A 22,727-nucleotide genomic window follows, 5' to 3' on the forward strand; every position below is an offset into this window, starting at 1 on the left:
TTATAAACTCTTATTTGTTATATCAAGTGCCTAGTGGTCCCTTGTATAATAAAAATAAAAAAAACACAAACCACAGTGAAAAAGTTTTATTAAAAAAAGAAAAAGACAAGTTCAAAATCAAACCAAGTTAAATGTTTTAATAGCTGTAGGGTTTCCTATCTGTGGAGGAGACGGAACCTGTGTCACGGCACAGATCTTTACTGAGGAGATTGATGCACAGAGAGGTCTGGATGCATGGACGTCGCTGAACATGAGTTACAAACTGGTCCCATGTGTGACTTGATATATTAAATGACCTTCAGCTAAAAGTTCTCTAAACACATAGCAGCAATAGTTAGACTCGGTACACCACCGTTCACTTTATTCCATGTTTTGGATGAACAATAAAGGAATGAGAAAGTAACACAGAATAAAGGAAGTTGTAAATATCTCTTTGCTTCATAGATCTGTGTTCAGAGTAGTTCTGCTTTAGCAAAAGTCTTTTTCTAACAGCAGTGCATGAGGATAACCCCCCACCCCGACATATTCCAGTCGGAGGTAAATCCCGTCGAATGTGAGTCGCACTTCACGATCCCTTCCGGTGAAATCTAAGGCATTTCTGTGAAGTTAAATTTTCTCCTGGAAATAAACAGTTTCATGGTTTAAAAGAAGTAAAACAGTTTCCATCGCACAAAAACAAACTAATTGTGAATTGGATGAAATGGTGAATTACATCTAACGAGCCAATGGTTTTCTTTTCTGTTTTTTTTTGTATTATTCCTACATCTCCTGCAGTCGCATTAACCTCATTTCGGTATGAAACCGTTCCCTTTTAATGCAGCATCTTACTAACAATGAATGAACCAAAGATTAATGTGTCACTGTGAACATGATAGTATGGACAATGAATGAAAAAGTCCATGTAAGCCAGAATGAAGTATTAGCATGAGGTGATCCTTAGTGTGGTATCTGTAGTATTGCATTTATAAGGATAATAAATTAATTGCATAGATCGTCAGACCTTGGGCGTGTGTTTTATTCCGGACGTTGGACGGAAGAGTTAAAGGATGTGGACACAGTACCAGCTGTGAACAGCCATGAGACCTGCTGTAGTTGTCTATTGCCCGTGAACCTTGCACACAAACTGAATCTACTGTACATCTCTCTGGGAGGATGAGGTAAGTCGAGGTTATTTCTTTTTTTGAGCATATATTTCGTTTTCTGTCGTTTCCCCAACGGCTCGGGGCAAAGCTCTGTAACAATGCATCTGAACCTATAGCATATAATATAATTCAACCATTGAGAGGAGTCGTGTTCATAAAAGCGCCAACAACTGTGACACACAAACTGAAATGTCCCCCCCCCCCGCAAAAACAAAACAAAAATTAAAGCCTCTTTCACATCAACACTGAAACCAGAACGAGAGAAGTGAGCAAACATACAAACAAATCACAAAACATGTCTCACTATTTGAAGCACACAGCACACTATCAAAAATAAAATCAAAGCTTCTTTGAAAATCTTAAAAGTATTTAAAAAAAAAAGAATTAAGAAAACCTTTAAATAAGAAATGTAAAAAAAACAAAAAAACATGAGCGTGACAGAAACACAAAAGTAAAAGCGGATGCAAAAACACAGCAATGGCCGATTTTTTCCCGGCATCCCGACTGTCCATAATAATCCACCTGTTTGGTGTTTTGTGAAGATACGACAGGGCAGAGCTGCACTTGTTCGTTCCCACATCTGTGCAATAAAAACCTCAGACTCTAATAACAACTTCTACTTGTCTCGGAAAACCCCTTTTTTGGGAGGTTTGGTGGAGATTCGGCTTTCCCTTCGATAAAAGAGAAAACACATTGCTTTGTTCAATTTGGTAGATTGTTGTCATTAAAATAACCGAAACGTTTTACTACACAGAGGAACGGAAATCAAAAGAAAGCCTCCATAAATTTAAATCTCTTATTTACAGGGCAGCTCTGAGTGAGATCTGATCCCAGTTAAGCAACTTTGGATTTAATCGAGTGGAGGAGCTCAAAAGTAAAACAACATTTAGACTTTTTTATCTCTGGAAAGATTTAAATTCTCAAAACCAGTCTACTACTGAAATCTGTCGACAATGAGCGTCATCTCTAAATTTACCGGTCTTTGTCATCTTCTGATTGTCTGAAGCTTTGTCGAGATTGTTGGAACTTTAAATTATTTGAGAGTCAAGTGCCAAAAAGAAGCGAAACCACTCAGAAAGAAACACAAAAATATTAAAATTTGCTGCCACTTGAAGAGAAGCTTATTCCGAGTCAGCACCATATCCAACTGAAATATGATTCCTCAGCTTTTTTTGCTGTCTGTGTTCAGATATTTGCACCAATCGATCAAACCAGGACACGTGAAGCTAGAAACACAACAAATCAAACAATTATGTACAAAAAGGAAGGTTTTTAAAGCCTGAAAGTATCAGACTCAAAACAAAAGAGAAGTAAAATCAGCACATTTGAAAAAAAGGTCAACAAAACATGACTCAAAATTTAAAAAAAATTGGTATTGAAATGTTCTTTTCCTGGTTTCACTGTAGTTTCAAAAAAGCATGAGAATGATGCTCAAATAAAACCTTTTAAAAACCTATGAAATGTGTGTGTGTTGTATTTTTCCTTGACTGTTATCAAAATAGACGCTCCCTCTTCTGTTCCTCTGTCTCATCTCGCCTGCCATCCTCCAGCCTTCCTTGTTTGGAGTAAAAGAGTTTGTTTTAAAATATGAGTTTGTAGAAAATGTCCTTTTTTTTTTTGTCCTTTCTGTGTAACAGTCCATATTCCCCCCCGAGCGCCTGGTGCCTTTCATGCAGAGTCACTGTGCCGAGTTTCAGCACTTGGGCCCTTTTGAGAGTCGCTCCAGCTCCAGAGGAAGATCTGACACAAGAGCAGCCAATTAGAAACCGGAGCCACGGCAGCCGCAGCCGCAGCGAGTCCTTGAGCACTCAAACTTAAAGATTAAGATGTACAGAAGCACAGAACAGGATCAGAGCTCACCTCTGCCACCCCTTCACTTGTTATGCTGGTAGGAGTAGGTTGTGTGTTCCGTGGGTGTCTCTATGGCAACAGGTTGTTGGACAGCACTTTCCTGAGAGGGAGGCGGCAAAGATCAAATCCATAAGGGACTGTTTCACATAACATGATGCTGCTCTAGTGAGAGAGCGAGAAAGAAAGAGAGGGCGCTTACCTCAACTGAGATGCTGGTGGCAGGCACTTGGGTGTACTGGGGGATGTAGGTCCCCTGCATAGATGTGTTTGCAGGCATATACTGCAGGGAAGGGGAAATAATAAGGTCACTGGACGCTACAGTGGTGAATTAGACTGTCACATAAAACTTTCATCAACTCCTGAACAAGCTGCAATTCAAGTCCTGTCCAATAAGGACCAAACAATTAAATTCTTATTCTAAAATACTGACATAAGTATAAATAAATAAATGCAGAAGTAAATAATTCAATACATATGTACCTATTTCTGTGTTTCTACACGTATCTATTTATTAATTTCTGCAATTATTCAATCATTTATTTGTACATTGCTACATTTATTTATCTATTTCTGTATTTCTAAATTTATTCAATTTATTTTATTCCCAAAAAAGTGTACAGTTAAAATAGCATTTGAATATCTATTATTATTCATTACGACATTTATTTCTACATGTTTTCATTCATTAATTTATACATTGTTACTTGTATTTCTGTAGTTTTCTGTTTATCGGGCAGGTTTAACTCAGTCTAAAGCTGGATTGGTTATAGCAGTGAGATCAGATCTACTACTTCTGTCTTGACTCGGCCGGTACATTATTTATTTCTACATTTATTTGTTTATACTTCTGTCATTTTTTTTGCGTCCTGGGCCACGTATGAAGGACCACCTACTCAGCTGACATCCTCCATCGCCAAAATATCAACACTGACCAAAACATAATTTCTATTTTAGTTTTTCAAATGGATCAAATCTTTCCTCATCGCAGGGCTGACAGGGTAAAACAACATGATTTGGTCTTTGTGAACAGAAGTGACCTACGTAATTATTTGCATATAGAGTGGATAAGTGAGATTCAATCACAAGTGGTCACAGGAGACACATTAATACCAGGTCTGAACAGGGCCTGAGTTCCAAAGCACTTAATGAATATGAGGTCAAAAACGTCTTATCTCATTACTCTAGTATTGTCATGTCTGTATCAGGGACTGCTCAGGTAGAAAGTTGCCCCCCCGCTCACATTTGGCCTCACCAATGTTTCAAGTTGCCTCACGCAGCTTTAGCCGTTAAATATGGACGACAGCTCAATGCTTAACTCTGTGCTCTTTACTCACTGTGCCGCTGCTGCCCATGGAGAGGTGGCTGAGCTGCTGTGCCAGGGGCCCCATCATCGAGGTGGGCTGGATGGACATGGTGTGGTCCATCCCTGGAGTCAGGACGGTTCCCTGTGGACACACACACACACACACAGGGCGGTGTTAGACGCAGCGTGAAGGCAGCAGAATATTAAAAGATTTCAGCCGCAGCAGGAGGGAAAACCAACAGCTTCTAAATACTCACTGTGGGCGGCATGATGTACGACTGGTGGTGTATCCAGGACGGGTTGTGTACCTGCAGGAGCAAGAAAGACACGTGTTATAAAGGATGAAATTACATACTAGGTTCGAAACCTGCCTGTAAGGAATGGGGCCTGTGGTGATGCTGGTTGCAGCTTTTCTGAAACTGTAAGAGTGACCTGCAGTAATTGAGCCGCGGAAAGTAAAGAGCACAATCTTTTATTCAAAGTTCAGTGAAGCTCGACTCAGAACGCAGAACCCAGCACTGGAGAATCAGCTGTTGATGCTGTTGTCGTGAACGCGCCTGTTGTGATCGACGACATCACGTACGTTAGCTAGTCCGAGCACGTTATTGAGCGCTGGTCACCTGCTTATTCAAGGTTTATTCATATTGAACGTACCATGTGTCCAAAACGTACCAAATTCATCACTGCATTTCATTGGGACATTCAAAATTGGGTTCTTGAGATTTGCAAGCCATATAGAGACAGATATTTCTAGAATTGTTCCATAGACAGAAGACAAACAAAGCCTGATAAGTTCAGCTGTAGTTATTTTACAGATAAAGCATGTTTTGGATATTATTGATTGGATTTATTGTTATGTAACAGGAGGCCTGGGATTGTCTGTCACAAATACACTAACAACCCAAAGAGTAAAAATCCTCCAGTACCTGGTAGGTGGACATAGGTGAATGCATGTAAGGGGAGAGGGAAGTTGGTCCGATCATCCTGTTGGGGGCGATGCTGTACGGAGAGGAGTAGAACCTGCAGAGAAGACACACAAAGTCATGAGAAACCACAACATGATCCCACTCACACACAAGGAATTCATCAGAGCAGAAGTACTGACCCGTTCTGTAGGGCGGTGTTGGGGTCATAGGTAAGGGTCATTCCTCCCTGGAGGGAAAAGTTGAAGTAGCGTGTCATTAAGAGGCCGATCGATGTACGACTGCACAAATTAAGAAAAGTCATAAACTCACAGTCTCCCCATCTCTTGTCCAGAGCCGGCCGTTCTGCAGATATTTCCCTTGACTCTGACGCTTCTTCTGACCTCCGTCAGCAAATTTGCACAGCAAGGGTTCTGACGGCACTGGACCAGGGATTTTCAAAATAAGAGCTTATTATATTATATGAAAGACAATATTCATTTTCATGCATGAGGAAAAACTCTTTGGATTAGATTTTGTTAAATTTGTATCCAAACAAAAAAAACTCACCTGGGACTCCAGGGGGAGTCTTGATGTATTTTCCATTGAAATGTTGAATGATGGCCTCGCATTTCTCTGTTGACTCCATCCTAGAAGGAAAGGTTATGTGTTAAGTGTCTATTAAAAACAATCTCTTCAGCAGGTGATACAACACTATGCTGTGTTAATATTTTTATTATCTCAGTATCGCCTTATGCTTTTGCATTCTTGTGCAATCATCCTGTACCACTGCACTTTACTGAATTACTTATTTCTATACAAACAATAATTTTTTGTAGTGAAAGGTGTATATTATGTTCACTTTCTGTATTTTTTTTTATTCTGTTCTGTTCTGTTATATATTTTTTTCTTTTGACTTGTCTGCTGCTGTAACAAGGGAATTTCTCCAGTGTGGGATCAATAAAGTTTTATCCTATCATATCTTATTTCCAATTGGAGCTGTTCTACAAGTATTGGCCACCAGAGGGCTCACTCACCATCATTAATCCTTGACAAAACTGTAAGTTGATCTTCAGCTTGAGTACTGACTACACTCATTTATATGTGTAACTGGATATTTTATTCGAAGCCCATGAGGCTACACCATCACTAATCAACTCACATCCACGGCCCTAACACACGTGACTGAACATCCGGAGTTTGTACCTGGCGAAGCCCACTCCTCGGCTGGTCCCGTTGGCGTCACGGAGGATGCGCGTGGAAATGGCCTGGCTGAAGGGCTTCAGCATGTTCTCCAGCTCCTGCTCGTCCATGGACAGAGGCAGGTTGGAGATGTACAGGTTGGTGGGGTCCTGCTCCTGTTGCTGAACACACAGAAAGAAAAAGAAGGATTTACAGTAAGAACTAGGCCCTGTAGTCGCCTTAAATTCAATCAAGCTGCACCAAATGGCACAAACTCCTAAAAATTAGAGTTAAGAACTTACTGGATCCACCCCCTGAAAAACAAAAACAAAGGGACAGGAGTGAAAACATTGGTGGAGGTGACGAGGAAGAGACAGAGTGAGAGCTCTTCATTTGCTTTAGTGATACAATCCCGACTGTATCGTAATAATAGTTTGAGGACGTGTATATTTAACCTTTTAAGAGGAAGTGTGTGAGACGTCTGATATTTAGAAGGATGGCAGACAGTTAATGGAACAGTTGAGAGATGGGGGTAGAGGTTTCGAAGTCAAAGGCGTTTTTTTGTTTTGGTTTTGACGAGAAAACGTGAGCAGCATGGATGAGATCTAAGGAGCAAACGTACTCAGAGATGGTGGAGATCTGGCAGGAACGTAACCTGAGCCTCTCTCTCTCTCTCTGTTCCTTTCTACTTTTATTCACCCAGCTCTCTTTCTTTCATCACACTCCTCGCTTGTTTTCTATCACTCGTATGATATTGCCAAAAGGGTAGAGGACGGGGGCAATTGGAGGCAACTAGCCTCTTCAGAGGACGAAAGTGCGGGATCCAGGTAATGTGATCTCAAAGCAGAATTACATTTCAAATGGCTCCCCGTCCACGGATGATTTAAGATGATTGCGTGCGCTCGCTCGGTGGAGAAATCGCAGCTGATGAGACGTTTCGGACGAAGACCTTTGGAAATAATCTGAAGAACATCTAAAGCATTGTGCTATCATCTCGCCACAAGGCAAACATTATCATCCCCTTTCCCAGGTTGTAGAAAAAGAATGCGTCGCTTGCATTCAAGCGGTTATATTCATGTGGCAATCCTGACCTTGAATGCAGGCACAGGGGCCGGCTCTGTCGTCTTGCATAAATCACACAAATTATGCAGCTTTCCCAAATCTGAATTTGAAATAAGAATCTCTCGACAATTCATTTTACACTTTGGAGCCATGTTGTGGGCTTTTATTGTCCTTTCTTTGCCTCCTGCTCAAACAAACTTGATTTGAACAACAGTATCTTATAAGATAACCATTCTGTATCCCCCTCTAACCATGATGCATATTCATGATCTCCGAGTACAGATGTGATTAAAAACCTGTAAATGCAGCGTGAATTAATTTCCACTCTATAAATAATGCATGTGTAATCGTTGCGACCTGTGGTGAAGGTGATTTCTCCGTCAGCCCCCCCTCTCCTCCTCCTCCTCCTCCTCTTCCTCCCTCACAACGAGCTAACGGCGGAGCTGGAACCAATGAGAGTGAGCGGAGGAGATCCGCTGTGGATTTCGACCGCGAATGAGTCAGAGTGAGTCACAGAGAAATCTGACACAAGCGTAAGCCTGGCTGTAAACCAGGAGTGAAGGAGTGAGTGAAATCAAGTTATTTTGTGAGCAAGAAGCCGTATGAATGTCAGTGATCCAGCTTAGTGACAGATCAGCTTTCCCAGGGTGTCGGTGGCGTGCATGTACGCGTGCTTGCTTTTGACTGTGTCATAATCCGGTTCAGGCAAGGCTGTTGAAGTGTGTGCTCGTGTGTGTGTGTGTGTGGTGTGTGTGTGTGTGTTGACAGGGCGGGTGGCTGGGCACAAGGCCCTGCTGACTGTGGAGCTGCTCAGACACTGAGTCAGATGCCACCAGGGAGAACAGATAGGTCCTTTGTGCAGGGAGCTCAGAGACCAGGCCCTGGGACCCGCTCCCCCAACACCGTCATCACTAAGAAGAACGGCACACTCACACACATGCACGTACACACACGATACCTGTCGGTGCCCTTTTGTTCGTGCACACACATAAAGTATTCTACAGTGCATTCATATCCATAGATTTGCTGATGTCAACACACACCCATATGTGCATACAGTGCACCGCCCAGGACTCACCCTTGCACAGACACACTTGAGAAGACTTGAAAAAAAGAGAAATTTATAAAGCTAAATTTGGCTTAGGAACAACCTTTCTGCTGCAAGGACACTGATCCATTGATCTATAATCTACACCGCTTATCTCTTTGAGGGTCACAGGGGCCGCTGGAGCCAATCCCAGCTGAACGTTGGGCGAGAGGCGAGGTACTGGACAGACTACCAGCGTATCACTGGGCCAATATACAGAGGCAAACAACCATTCACACTCACATGCACACCTATGGTCAATTTAGAATTAACCTGCATGTATTTCATGTGGGAGGAAGCCGGAGCACCTGGAGAAAACCCACACAAACACGTGGGAGAACATGCAAACTCCCCACAGAAAGATCCCGGCCAAACGGGATTCAAACCGGTAACCTTCTTGCTGCGAGGCAACAGTGCTTAACACAACACCGCACAGCCCCATAAGTAATGAATCATTCATCCTTTAACTATCACTATCAAAATATCTGTGTGATTTTTTTTTTCCCCATTCGCAGAAGATTTAACTTCAAGAAATAAATAATGACAAATGGTGACATCTGATGTGTGGCTCTTACCTTGGCCATCTGAGCCTGCACTCCACCGGCCTTCAGCGCAGTCACGGCTTTCTGAGCCGAGGCTGGATTGTCAAAATCCACAAAGCCATAGCCTGCGGGGAGAAATACAGCGAGACATATGAGCTTCAACCATGAGGTATGCATAACACGCGACTCTATACACACAGACGTGCACTTTGAAGACACGAATCTTAACACACGACAAACATTTGGAAAACCAAAAGCAAAAGAACTCTACTGAGAAGAGCGAATCAGCAACGTGACGTGACCTCAGAACTGAAATATTTCACACAAACGACGGCAGAGATGACAAACTGTCTCGTGCTTGTGCCGTTATTCCACCTCTCTGTGGTTGATATGCAGTGAAAACATCAGCAACTGACAGGATAAAGGTGTCTATGCATATATTATCTACTAAAGAGTCAACGAGGGAGGCACAATCCAACGACACAAAACATAATTAAATGCTAAGTACGTCTCCATCCATTGTAAATTCACTGTTTTCCCTGTTTACAATCTGCCACACTGCAAAATATTATGGATTATGGATCTCATTTTTTTACATCTCTGATTTATTGACTCAAGAAATGAAACACTGAAGACATAGCAGAACTAAATGTCACTTAGTAGAGCGCCATGGCTAAACACTTCCTTCCACCATTAACTGGATCTGATTCTGCACCAAATTGTACAAACCCACAGATCTTGACACCGTAAATGTGTCTGACTTTTTCCACAGCAAGAGTCATACATTATTTCCTGAGAAAGAATTTTTTTTTATTGATGTTTTGTCTCTAAACTACTTTTCCTTGATTTCTCAGAGAATAATTTATGGATGAGTATGTAATTAACAGTGTGTGCATTTTAGTGAATTAAAATGGTGTTGTATAAAGGGACTGTTGGGCCTTTGCAGAGAACTCTACTGAGTGTCACTCTGGTTTACAAATACTTTTAACTTGTCAAAGTTAGATTACATGTATTTAAATGTAATTTAACCAGTCCTCCCTATTACTTATTATGTGATACTCAACAGTTGTTTTAACAAAGATTGCAATGAGCTACCACTGAAAGCACAGCCTATTCTTTTTCATAATTTAATGATTTCCCAGTCATGCTCCTTCGGAAAATCCACAGGTCACATGCTGACGTGCTTTTCTCTGCACAGCACTTTGCTTCGACCTGTTGTTTGCAACCTCACCTTTGCACTTGTTGGTGGTCTTGTCCAGGATGGCCTTGGTGGATACGATTTTCCCGTACCTGAAAAACAGTGCGGTTTACACTCAAAAGACCGTCCTTGCACTGTGTACTGAAAATAATTACCTGTTTACATTCAATATTAGCATTGCAACATTGCTGACGCAGTGCGGTTTCTCCCTAAACCCAACACACCCTAAGAGAGTGTGCTCCGTGATGACTGAATTACAATTCACCTGACAGATTCAGTGCAGTGACACTCGATACGCCTGCACCATCTGATAATGAACGATGTGCATAGGGAGATCTTTAGAGAGGGCGGTGGGACATAAATTACATGAAGGAAGAGGTGTCCTGTGGGTTTCTGCACGCTAGGAACAACTATGGGATTTCTATATCTTATTCACACAGGGGATCATACCTCAATCCAACGTGATGTGATAATATGATACGAATGTGTACTGCTGTATTTTCAGATTGCTTCACAATGAACTACCAATATGAAAATGCTGCATTTTCTTCAGAGCTGGCCGGCTATGGATACTGCAGATGCACAGGATAGTGGGCAAATGCTTCTGTGAGGCAGTGTCTATCAGTTCCCATCTCTCCCGGCATGTGCATGCAGTGTAATCTGATATGCCTCTCCTTGGCTGTCCTGTCCTACGCTGGCTCCCAGCCATACTCTCATTCTGCTAACCAGCTTCTCTCCAGGCAGCGTTCAACCCTCCACTGGGTCTTAGTGCCCCTCACAGAGCGAGCCAGCTTTTCACCCAGTGACACTGCACCAAGGCCACATTTCATCTGAGCTAGAGTCGCTTTCATGGTGCAGTTTATTGACAACTGTCAAGTGATGACCAGTGATGTGTCAGTTCATCTGTTGGATAAGTCTAAATTGCAACTTCAGGGATCTTTAATCACAACAGCTTAAAGTGCACATTTTATGTTTTTGAAAATGTTCCCTTTCCTTTTCCTTTAGTGTGTCAAATATTGTTTTTGAGCATGTGGGAGGTCGGCTATGTTACAAAGGCCAAAGTCCGCAACAAAGGGATTCCATCTCTCCCACGGAAAACACTGCTCCTGTAGAGCCAGAAACACCTCGTCTGTTCCCGTAAAGCGCTTACGTCACCAAATAACATGCAACATGTTCAACAACTGACTTGTTTTGTTCAAATTGGTACACGGCAGAGCCAACGTCATTATTTTCAAGGCTACAACGGTGATTACAGCTGATAAGGAAGCCTCTGGTTCATTCTCAACACATGCTCTAAGCAGTTGACCAAATTTAAGGGAGAGCGGGGAAGATGACATCCTTTCGGACAGAAAGTGAAAAGAAGCATCGCAGCAACGTACAGATGTGGGACAGAATAATGCATATTTTGAATGTTACAGCATTTACATGAACTTATTCCGGTACACTCCCAAAATAAAATTATAAAACTGTACACGGCCAAAATATGGTCTCTTTAAGGTCACCTGTTAAGATAATGTGAATATCAAACAATTCTAAATTACGGATTTGGATACTACCAAACTAGACTTCACTACTATCTTGTATATATACAAATAAACATCGTATTGATAACTAAGTACTGAATGCATATTGTTCACAGTGTTTTACTTGAATTAAAACCATTCAGACCTCAAGAAAGAGAAAAGCAACCACTGGTTTGTCATCTGGTTAATTTCATATTATAGAAGTCACTTCTTCCTTATACTTGAGTATATCATTCAGAGATAACTAAAATCTTCTTCTTCTTAATTATTTGGTTTTATTGACTTTCATACCCTACATTAAATACTTTGAGATGTGTTGAAAATTATCTTAAACTCAGGGCGTCACATACAGACACCGTAATCGTTTCCTCATCCAACCCAAATTCTCTGCAAATTGAATCTATCCAGTGTTAACATGAAGATCTGTTGTATTATCCATTTGACCTCCTATATAACATTACTATTTCATGGTTCATTTCTGATTCTGCCACATGGACTGGATGGATGGGCCAACATTGTCTTCCTATATTTTCACATGCATCATTACTGAGGGCCACACAACTTGCTCGGGTTAAGTCTCCCAAGAACTCCCCTCTACCTAAGTTACTGTTTACTCTTCACTGCTCACACAGTTGAGATTCTCATTTGTGTTCAGAGGTCTTGGGCTACATGATGCAGAATGAAAAGAGGGGCTGTAGAGACTCAGCCATGTGTGAGAGAGCACAGCACACAGGGACCAGCCCCACATCCGTCCATGGTCAACCACCAGAGAAAGGACACGGGGCGAGAACCGAAGCGGCAGCGAGTCACCCACAGAGACAACTGTAGGGGCTGTAGATGGAGAACCAACCCCCCCATCCCCTCCTCTCATCCCTCACTCCCAACCTCGCAGTGTGCAAACGACCGACTCTCCATGTGGGGGAGGGGAGCTCCGGGAGTCCTACATGTACACGAACTACTCAAACTTGCGTAAAGTCTGTATAATTCCCCTAATGCGTGGTCTTCCGGGCTGTTCTACATCCTGATGCTCGAGCATTTCCATGATTTGCCATCACCGGATACAGCATCCCATCTCAGTCTACTAGAACGATGAATCACATCGGCCTGATTGTGCTCCGCTAAAAGGCAAATTTCATGCGGTGATTTTATCTGCTGCGTAAAAGCAGAAATACGAGAACTGCCCCCACGGAAAACACCACCTGACACACAAACCCTGAACTCCATTCACTCCTCCCCCCCTCTGATTCTCTCCATCCATCCACCCTCCCCCCCTCTCCATGCTATTGCCCTTGTTTGCCTTTCCCTTTCCCCTGGGCTCGCCGTTTCCTGTTGGGTTGGGCCGCCTCATGTGGGCCATATCTTCCAGACAGCTGTAAAATAGCAGGCCTCTCCCTCCCTCCCTCCCTTTCCCTCCCTCTCTCTCTCCCTTATTCAATCTACCCAGCCCCCTTTTTTCCCTCCTTTTCTCTCCCTCTTCTGGTTCTCATCACGAGCTACAGATTTCAATTAAGCAAGTCCAGATCATTCATCTCAGCGCCGGCTTGTTTTGAAGTCCCAAAACCGACAACCCAACAAACATATCAGATGGATTGGATGATGCCGCTGTTTGATGTCTGACTACGCGCTGTCCACAACAGAGTTTTTAAAGACTCACACTCGCGCTGTTGCAACACAGTGCAGAATACTATAAATAAATACTTATAAAGCGCAGATGAGCAGTAATTCATGTAGAGTAGGTTAAATTTCAAAGACTAAGCTGGAGCAGACACACAGGAAGAATAAGCATGAGGGAGGCAGACTAAACACTCCGTACCTGGTTGTTGGAAAGTCTGTGCTCAGCCGTGCCAAACTGAGAGCTCTTAGTTTGCAGACCAAATGATTGTTGGTTTTTCCATAAGGCCACTACATGATGGGTCTTGGATTAAAAAAAAACGTGGCTCTCCTCTCTGTTCCAGGAATACATGCTAAGGTGTGCTGGAAATTAATGTGCATTTCCAGTGTGAGGAAGCCATCCATCGACCGTGTTTGCCCACGTAGTAATGCAATCCACTCAATCTTTTAGACAAACCATCTATCCATCCATCCGCCCATCACTCTGCTCTATCTTAATCTACCCTGCTCCTCTAACCTGCTTCGTGTTCGCAGAGGGGGAAGCCGGAGAGAGATTTATTGGGTGTCTTAAGTAGACGCTAAAGCAAAAGGTTTCTGGTTGACTTACGGCTGACAGAGTTTGACCAGATCCTGGTCTGTGGTTCCCGGGTGGAGGCCACGGATGTACAGGTTGGTTTTGCTCAGTTGCTCTCCCCCGATGCTGCCACTGCTGCTGCCGCTGCCACCGCCGTTGCTGAGGGTGGTGGTGCTGCTGATGCTGTTGTTGTTGTTGTTGGGGCTTGAAAGAGCCATCTGATGGTTGGAGGGGGACACATACGGCTGCTGCAGAACAAAGAAAGGCCATAGTTACATTTAAGACGGTACAGTCGTACATATGTGCAATAAAATGGACGTAGTGGCTGGATGTAGTGGAAATGAGGCAAGAACAGCTGTTTAATTGTTCACTTACTGACTTGCTCAAACTACAGGCTTATGGGGAGAAAATCCATTAAGGACACAATTAGCCAGAACATGAGCCACAGTGGCTGGTTAGTCTAACGACATGATGTCAAACATCCAAATTGGGTCACAGAGTCAGAGCCGGGATATCAATACTAATTTCATTGCTTCATCTGACTTTACGGAGCAGATATATATATATATATATATATATATATATATATGTATATGTGTAAGTATGTTCAGTTACTTTGACTTGTAGATGTTTTCCCTGAGTCCATTCATTGAAAACAATAAAAGATAAATTAAAAAAGGTCATAATGAAGTAACGTGTGAGCTTTTGAGACAATGTACTGCAGGCTCTGCTCATTTATAAAAAAAAAGAATCAAAGATTGAAAATGAGCAGGTTAGACAGATACTATAAATATTTAGCCTCTAGCATCTGTAAACCCTCAGCAGGGATTTCGTCTAAAGCCTGATGAGTAATAAATGGCTATTTCACAAACTAATTGGTATGGGGTCTTATGTTTACTGATGTAAAGATATAAAAAATTTTACAGAATTAACAAAGCAGAAAAGATATGCCTTCATTTTCTTAAATCAAGTTATATGTATTTGGTTATATTTGTGTGTTTTATTTATGCTTATTTATAGTAAAGTTTACAGTTAAACTGTAAAAAATATCAAGCCCCTTCTTTATCATAACAGTTTGTGAATTACATCATAGTAATCATTGCCAAATTCTTTTAACTGGCCAATATATCAGCATCTGAATTTTTTTTTGTCCTCAATATCTGTATCGGCATCAGCCCCCAAAAATCCATATGTGTCAGGCTGTAATTTAGTCCCTCCAATATATCCTGCTTGACAGGGAGATGAAATGAACCCTGCCTCTACTACTCTACATGTAGGTTAGTGCACAAATAAATGATCGGGACTGTTTTAACGTTGATTGGCATACCAACCTGACCCTGTGTAGTGAAAACCCTGTTGCCTGTAGACATGCATCAGTGAAGGCCAGGACACAGAGTCATTGTTTCACTGTGTCTGTACATCTGATGCACACTGTACACTGATTATCATCTTTTACAGCTTGTATTTAAACACAATACACAGTATACAGAACTGTGTATATCAAGACTTTAACTTAATTATTACATGTGTAAGAGCGCCAAACCAGATGACCTTATTTTGAAAAGCAACTTTTGGCTGAAGAGTAAACTGTAAAAAAAAGTACAGCACACATGGGAACTGAGCTCTTTAATAAATGCAACAAAAACCAAACCAATAAAAGTGTAATGTTAAATCTGGCTGGAATTAAAGTGACTGAGAGTTCTGCTGCATGAGAGGCTTTAGAGCTGTGGTCTGAAGCTGAAACAGTTTTCACTGGGGGTATTTGAAACGGTTCCAATCCAAACTGTTCACATGCAGATCTGTGGACTATCAACATCAGCCAGCACATTGTTTCTGGACAGACATTATAATATTTGCTTTTCCAAAAATGCTCCAGCAGCACAAACCAAACTCTAGTCACCACTATTGTCTTGGGGTGTCTGCAGAAATACCACTTTTTTATAGGTTTTTACAGTACAGTACTGTGTGTGCAGATTTGTGCTTTGTCACTGATGCATTGGTAATTTTATGTGGTGGCTCTTTTCAATGTTAGCGTTTCGGGGGGGAATAAATCTATTACAGGCCACGATTTGAAACTGAAATTCTGAATTGAATTGGTCAGGAAGTAAAATGTCAGATAAGTTTGGCCTTGGTGTTGCCCCCTTCCTCTCAGTGCCAGAGGAGGAGGAACCATTTGATTAGTTATGGTCAGCAGGCCCGGCCCCCGGGAACAATAGGGTGGCTTGTTGGACACCACAAGGTCAGCACTGGACCACCAGCTTGTTAAAAGAGGAGGAGCAGTCAAAAGACTGCTGGAATCAAGCTAATTACGTCCTCTCTACTTCTCTCTGCTGTAACTCTGATGAAAACCACTGGCACCAGTTTGAGTCGGATTCCTGAAACGGAAATCTACGAGGCAACATCACGTTTTATTCAGACTAAATTGGAAGCAGATTTTAAACCGTTGTTCATCAAAATAGATCATCAGGATTCAAAAGAGGTTAAAGAAAAATCGTATTTGTTCTATCATCCAAAATGTTACAACGCTATGTGAGACAGTCGCTGAAAACCGTCCCCGAGAGGATAAAAGGAATCAGTAAACAAACTGCAGCCAATCGACGAATAGATCTCCAACTAAACACGTTTTTATTGGCTGCACATCACGTCAACGCAGAGGTTCAACAACTCCGCCTGAGATAAGTAGCAAAGGATAGGACAGGGAAAGTGCAGCATTAAATTCAGTATTGATTATGCCTTCTATTACGTTTTTATTATTCTAAATAATTTAAAGTCAGGCACTTGATTGAACTTTCTGATCGCACGTCTTTAAAACTGCTGCTTTTCTTGTATTGTCTTTTGACTGTTATGTGCACACGGGTCCTGAGGAATGCAATTTCATTCCACTGAATGTTTTGAAGATATGGCTGTGATGAAGAAATAAACTTTATTAACTTTATTATTGGCTCTAGCTGGAGGTCCTCCCGTCATGGAAGACAGTTAACCACTCTTTTGACACTGTATGTTAACGTTAGAGTCTAACATTAGCCAATGTTTCTGACACAGTTTGAAATGGTATTCAACGTTACGTTTATTACTCTTGGTGTAATTTTATTTGATAAATCCTTTAATCCGTGTCTGTAATAATAAAAACATTAAGCACATTTCATGATGGAATCTATACAAATTTATAACATATTAATCGACCTAATCTCTCTGATGCGAATGACACAGAGTGCCTTTTTTATTATTATTCAATTCTATTTTATTTGAATCTCAAGGCACTTTACATAGAAGGTCGATACCATGGAGAAACCCAACAGTTCCCACAATGATCAACTATTACATTACTGTATTTATAATAACAGGCGGGGTCATTTACATGTGCTGCCTCTATATAGACCACGTGAGTTTCAAACCTAGATCTTTAGCCATCTACAGGCAGGATGATGAGGAAAACCACCATATTATAATGTTCATATTTGTAACATTTTACATGACTTATAACCTGCATATAAGTATCGTGCAAAGGTTTGAGGCACTTCAGACGCTTACGTTCTTATCCATCACGCACCACCATCAGGGAGGCACCTGAGCGCTACCAAACTCATTCTGCAGCATTTTAATGAAGCCGAACATACAGCCAGAGTCAGACAGAATTACCTTCAGCCACAAAGAGTCCTGGAACAAACAGTGTGGCCCCTACAGAGGCCCCGGCTCAGCATCATGGGGCCGTTCTGAGATTACATGAAGAGACAGAAGACACTGGGACACCCTGAGTCCACAGAGACTCCAAATTCTGAAAAGCTGAGCATTTAAGTATCGAGGAGAATTGGTTGAGGGTGGACACATCAAGTATTGGCTTGATACTGCACTTTTTATGAAGTTAAGTGATTATCTTTGAAAGCCTCCTCACTTCACTTTTAGCTTCTCTCGTACACGCACAGTTTAGTACTTTATGTGTATTATAGTAACAATCTTTCAGACACAACTGACACAGGTCACAGGTTTTTGTATCCCCACTTCCGAGCTGCCGTATATTTTTCAAACTGTTTTGGAATCAGCCCTCAGAGCTCACTCCCTATATTTTTTTAGTCAAGCTGAGAAAATCACAGTGCTTCACATGGCCCATTCATCTCCGCCGTCTTCTCTAATCTCCCACTTTTCTTTAGCATCAATAGTACGCTGTTTGTTTTTCCACAATCAGGAACCTCTCCCTGTGCTTTCCCTCGGCTTCACTGTGGGTCGCCTGCACACACTATCAGGGGGGATGCACCTGCAGAGGCCTGGGGAGATCGAATCTGACGGGAGGCTGAGCCCGGGACCAAGCCTGGCTAGTGAGGCCTGTCTAATTGGGATCTGAGCTTGTTAGCGGAAAGTGCTAATCCCTCTCATGTGCTCTCCAGTCAGAAGGTAGTGTCTCATTAAGACCGCTCTGCTAGGCTCCTTCTGAGAAAAGGATGGCAGCGAGTCAGCTCCACACCTTCTCCCCATCTGTCCCCGTGCCCAGCGCGGGATCCAGGTGTTCCCGCCATGCATGTGAGGCTACGCCTGATGTGCTGGTGCAAAACATGCATGCAGAGGAGCGCAAATGCAGTTGGGATCAACACAATCTCCCATCGGCTATCATCTGTTGACAAAGCAGCCTGTGGGGGTCAATAATTTGGAGCGTTGAACATTTCTCCACACAAAACACACAATTGGTGTTTTAGGTCAAGACGACATGTTGGCTTATCTCTATTAAAAGCTATCAGCATATGAATGCCGGTAAATGAAAAGGCATTTCGGTCAATGTGTTCCACCTCTTTTTCTCTCCACACAGACTGTTTACCTGGGAGCAACAGAAGCCTGCATGCTCGAACGTGATTGGTCGGAAATGGAATTGGATTAGACACGGGAAACTGAAGGCCTCAAGATCTTGTCCCTTCGCCAACAGATTCTTCCCATTCACATGCAGAATCCGATCCAGATCCATTGAAGGACCAACAGAAAGTATGATGAGAGTCTTATAAGTGCAGGAACGGGAAACACAAATCTAGTTTTACATCCTATAACATCCTATATCCTACATCCTATAATATCCAATGAGCCAAAATTCGACTTGTTACTCTACAATTCACAGCCGGCCGCATATCTGTTTCCACTGCGGACATGTATCACAGTGTCATCTCCCAGCATTCTTGACATTCCTTTGCGATGCACAAATGTTTGTGTTTCTCTGCTGGAGGAGGACAGGGGGTTGTGGGGGGCACGGTTTAAAACCAGAGGTGAAGCTGTTGCTGTTAAATTAAACTACATTCCTGGAGGCATCCCAGCTCTGTGGGAACTGGGCAATCTGACAAAAACAGGATCATCTCTGAGGAACACAGGAAATCCTTCTGTGCGTACATAAAGCCCATACTTATTTACAACGGGCGTACTCTTTTTACGATGCGTGATAACTTAATCCTGCCCGAGAACAAGTGATGCTCGGTCGCTCTCAGCCACTCGGCGGAGAGAAGCTGGAGACGTATAGCGCTCTCACATCCCCGTTAATATCAGAGTCCGCAGCTATAGTTGCAGAGAGATAAATCAGCTCTCTGTGTTATTATTACAGTCGTGCAAGAAGCATAACCACAGTAAGTGGCCGGCACAGTATGGTGCAGAGAGAGAGAGGGAGAGAGAGAGAGAGAGAGAGAGAGAGAGAGAGAGAGAGAGAGAGAGAGAGAGAGGATGTGTGCTCCAGGCTGAAGGCTGATGGTGTGATTACAGTTGGAGAGAGCAGAGGTGAAGCCTGTAGGGAGCGCAGGTGACTCAAGGACTTTTTCTCCCGAGAGACAACAATGGAGGGCTAAGTGAAACAGGATGCGCGTCTTAAACTCTACAGCAAAGATGTGCACCTGATTGTCTTGACACTTGAACGCAACATCCCTCCAGCACCATGACGCTTTTATCCAAGTGATGCTGACGCTGCTTCAAAAAGCGTCTTAAGGTCAAACCCATTTAGTTCTGTCATTTAATCAGCTTTATCCCGAGAAAAGCAAAAGTCAGAGGGTCAAATATATCAAATATTTCAATTAGTTGATCAGTATATTGCTCAACATTATTAAAATCATAATACTTTCCATTACTATACAGTATCGTTTCAATAATGGATAAATAAACTGTCATAATCATTATCACTATAGGAGATATTGGGCATATGAGTAAAGTGCTATCTTGGAGGAGAGAGAGAGATCTTAAATGAGTCCTACCTGCTTGGCAACAGAAACCTTAAAAGGCACCGTGGAAAAGATCATAGTGTTACAGACACAATCTCTTCCTTCTATATCTCTGCAGCTGCAGCCCGAAAACAAAAAGGGAAAAGGCAGTGCAATGAGGTGAGAAGAACCACACAAAAGTGATGGAAATCCTCGGCGTCCCGTGGCTACAAGGTGAGACGCGCCTCTTCGCTCTCCTTCTGCTGACTCAATGCAGATTTGTGAAAAACACAAATATCCCAAAATAAGTCTGTTTCCGAATGCACCGAATAGAGCAGAAAGTAAAGTCTCCGGACAAAAGAATTCATCAGTCGGGAGGAATGTTCAGCCTCTCCTCTCTATGTGAACTCAGCCACTGACAGACGAGAAATCGAGGTATGTGAAACACACAGGGGAGAGAGGGAGAGGGAGAGAGAGAGAGAGAGAGAGAGAGAGAGAAAAAAAAGACTCGGGGCAGTTAATCGAAAGCAGAGGGGAGGAGGGGGGGTCTCTTAATCCTTTTCTTTTCTCCGCCCTTTTTCTCGTAGTAAAAAGACACAGACCAGGGCTTACCACTTGACGCTGGATTTACAAGTCTCCTCTCTGTGTGTGACTTTGGCACAATGCAAATAAACCCCCAAAAAAAGTGTGTGCATGTCTTCTTCTTCTTTCAAGGAACAGGTTTGAGTTTGCAGAGCCCCCACCTTTCTTGAAATGAACACATTGTGTGAATCCAGGATTCCAGGAATTCCAGGTCATTAATCTGAGCAATCTGAATTCCTGCCAGCCTTGAGGCAAAGGGAAGGGAATAACACGGGGGAGGAGGAGGAGGAGGAGGTGTTTGATTTCAGCTTTGTGGAGACTTAAGTCAAAGAAATGCTGAGAGGCAGGAGTCGATGAGAGTATAAATACTCTGAAAGCGTATACGGCATGAGAAACAGTTTGCGCTTGCTGCAAACAATTTCTACACCTATCTGTACAGAGAGAAAAGATAACAATGCCTCATCATGAATTATTCACGTGAGAAAACACCATTCAATCAGTATTGGATCTTCACTAACATCTCATATGACGACACTGTGTTACATCTATATTGAATTTATATATATATATATTCTGAGCAGAAAAAAATAGATAACAATGTTACTCCATGAATTATTCACATGACAAGACAATATGCAATCAGTATTGGTCCTTATACAACCGATCTACATATCCTACATGGCCACATCTATTTGTATATGTTGTATATGTTGATGATCTTGTATTCTTTTACGTATTGCTTAGTGTGTTACATGGCTGATACCTTGGGATCAATAAAGTGCATCTATCTATCTATCTATCTATCTATCTATCTATCTATCTATCTATCTATCTATCTATCTATCTATCTGTCTGTCTATCTATCTATCTATCTATCTACGTGTCTGTCTGTCTATCTATATCATCCATACATCCATCATCCAACCATCCACCTCTATCTATCTATCTTTTTATCCACCTCTATCTATCTATCTATCTATCTATCTATCTATCTATCTATCTATCTATCTATCTATCTATCTATCTATCTATCTATCTATCTACGTGTCTGTCTGTCTGTCTATATCATCCATAATCATCCATCATCCATCATCCATCATCCAACCATCCACCTCTATCTATCTATCTATCTATCTATCTATCTATCTATCTATCTATCTATCTATCTATCTATCTATCTATCTATCTATACATCTATACATCTATACATCTATCTATACATCTATACATCCATCCATCTACACGCACTGTGTTACATCTCTATAGACTCTAACATGAGCTTTGTAACTTTGCTCTTTTCCACAGAGCCATGCATGCAGCCCCTCTCAGTCATCATTAGCAGGAAAGAAGGGGTGGGGCATATCTGTACGCGTAAAAGACAGACATGGAAAAAAAAAAAACTTTACCAACTTGTGCGTAATTCAATGAAAAAAAACGGTACCAAAGCCAAGTGGAGTTGCTTCCACCCCAAATAAAGTCCAGTAACAAGTAGTAAAACAAACGTCTTCCATTCGCAGCCCGTGGAGATCCAGCATCTCCGGGCAGTTTGTTGCGCCGCTCTCCTCTCTGTGGCTCCGCGTAGGAAGAGGAGCAGCGGACACACACGAAATTGTGGCAGTAATGTAACAGGCAACAATGTGTGGGGTCCTCCTGTGTTAGTTTGTGTCACAACAACCACAACAACCGGAGAGCAGCCCCCAGCAGCGGGCGGAGAGAGAGTTCCAACGCCGCCTGTGATCCACTTCTCAAGGACACTGCAGCTTAAACAACCGAGCGGCTTTTGAACCGGGCTCCCGGCGCAGCGCGGCACCGACAAACCGCTGTGTTCCTCAGCCACACGGGAGGAGAGGGAGGAGGAGAAGGAGCAGAAGCTTGTAGTTACTCACCTTCTTGATGATTTTGCCGGAGTGGCCGTTGTACGGGTTGATTCCTGCCCTTGGCGGCACAGAGAGCAGCATTTTTACGCGGCGCCGTGTCCGGAGGAGCGGAGAGAGCCGAGGCGGTCAGCTGACG

General features: G+C 42.5%; 1 protein-coding gene across 2 annotated transcripts; it reads right to left on the reverse strand.

Moving 5' to 3' along the window:
- Positions 1–71: 71 nt before the first annotated feature.
- rbms2b (RNA binding motif, single stranded interacting protein 2b) lies at positions 72–22,727 on the reverse strand. 2 transcript variants are annotated; one of them, XM_035159160.2, is made up of 15 exons: positions 22,601–22,727; positions 14,011–14,225; positions 10,303–10,361; positions 9,105–9,196; positions 6,683–6,694; positions 6,405–6,562; positions 5,769–5,848; positions 5,532–5,641; positions 5,402–5,448; positions 5,223–5,316; positions 4,554–4,604; positions 4,328–4,438; positions 3,193–3,273; positions 3,003–3,093; positions 72–2,882 (listed from the first exon to the last, which is right to left on the reverse strand). In XM_035159160.2, the coding sequence occupies exons 1-14, from the start codon at positions 22,670–22,672 to the stop codon at positions 3,016–3,018; spliced, it is 1,260 nt and encodes a 419-aa protein (XP_035015051.1). In that variant the 5' UTR covers positions 22,673–22,727; the 3' UTR covers positions 72–2,882; positions 3,003–3,015. The 2 variants fall into 2 exon arrangements, with proteins under 2 accessions (XP_035015051.1, XP_035015053.1); XM_035159162.2 differs by lacking the exon at positions 6,683–6,694.

Source organism: Hippoglossus stenolepis, chromosome 6 (assembly GCF_022539355.2).
Source record: "Hippoglossus stenolepis isolate QCI-W04-F060 chromosome 6, HSTE1.2, whole genome shotgun sequence".
Classification (NCBI taxonomy): domain Eukaryota; kingdom Metazoa; phylum Chordata; class Actinopteri; order Pleuronectiformes; family Pleuronectidae; genus Hippoglossus; species Hippoglossus stenolepis.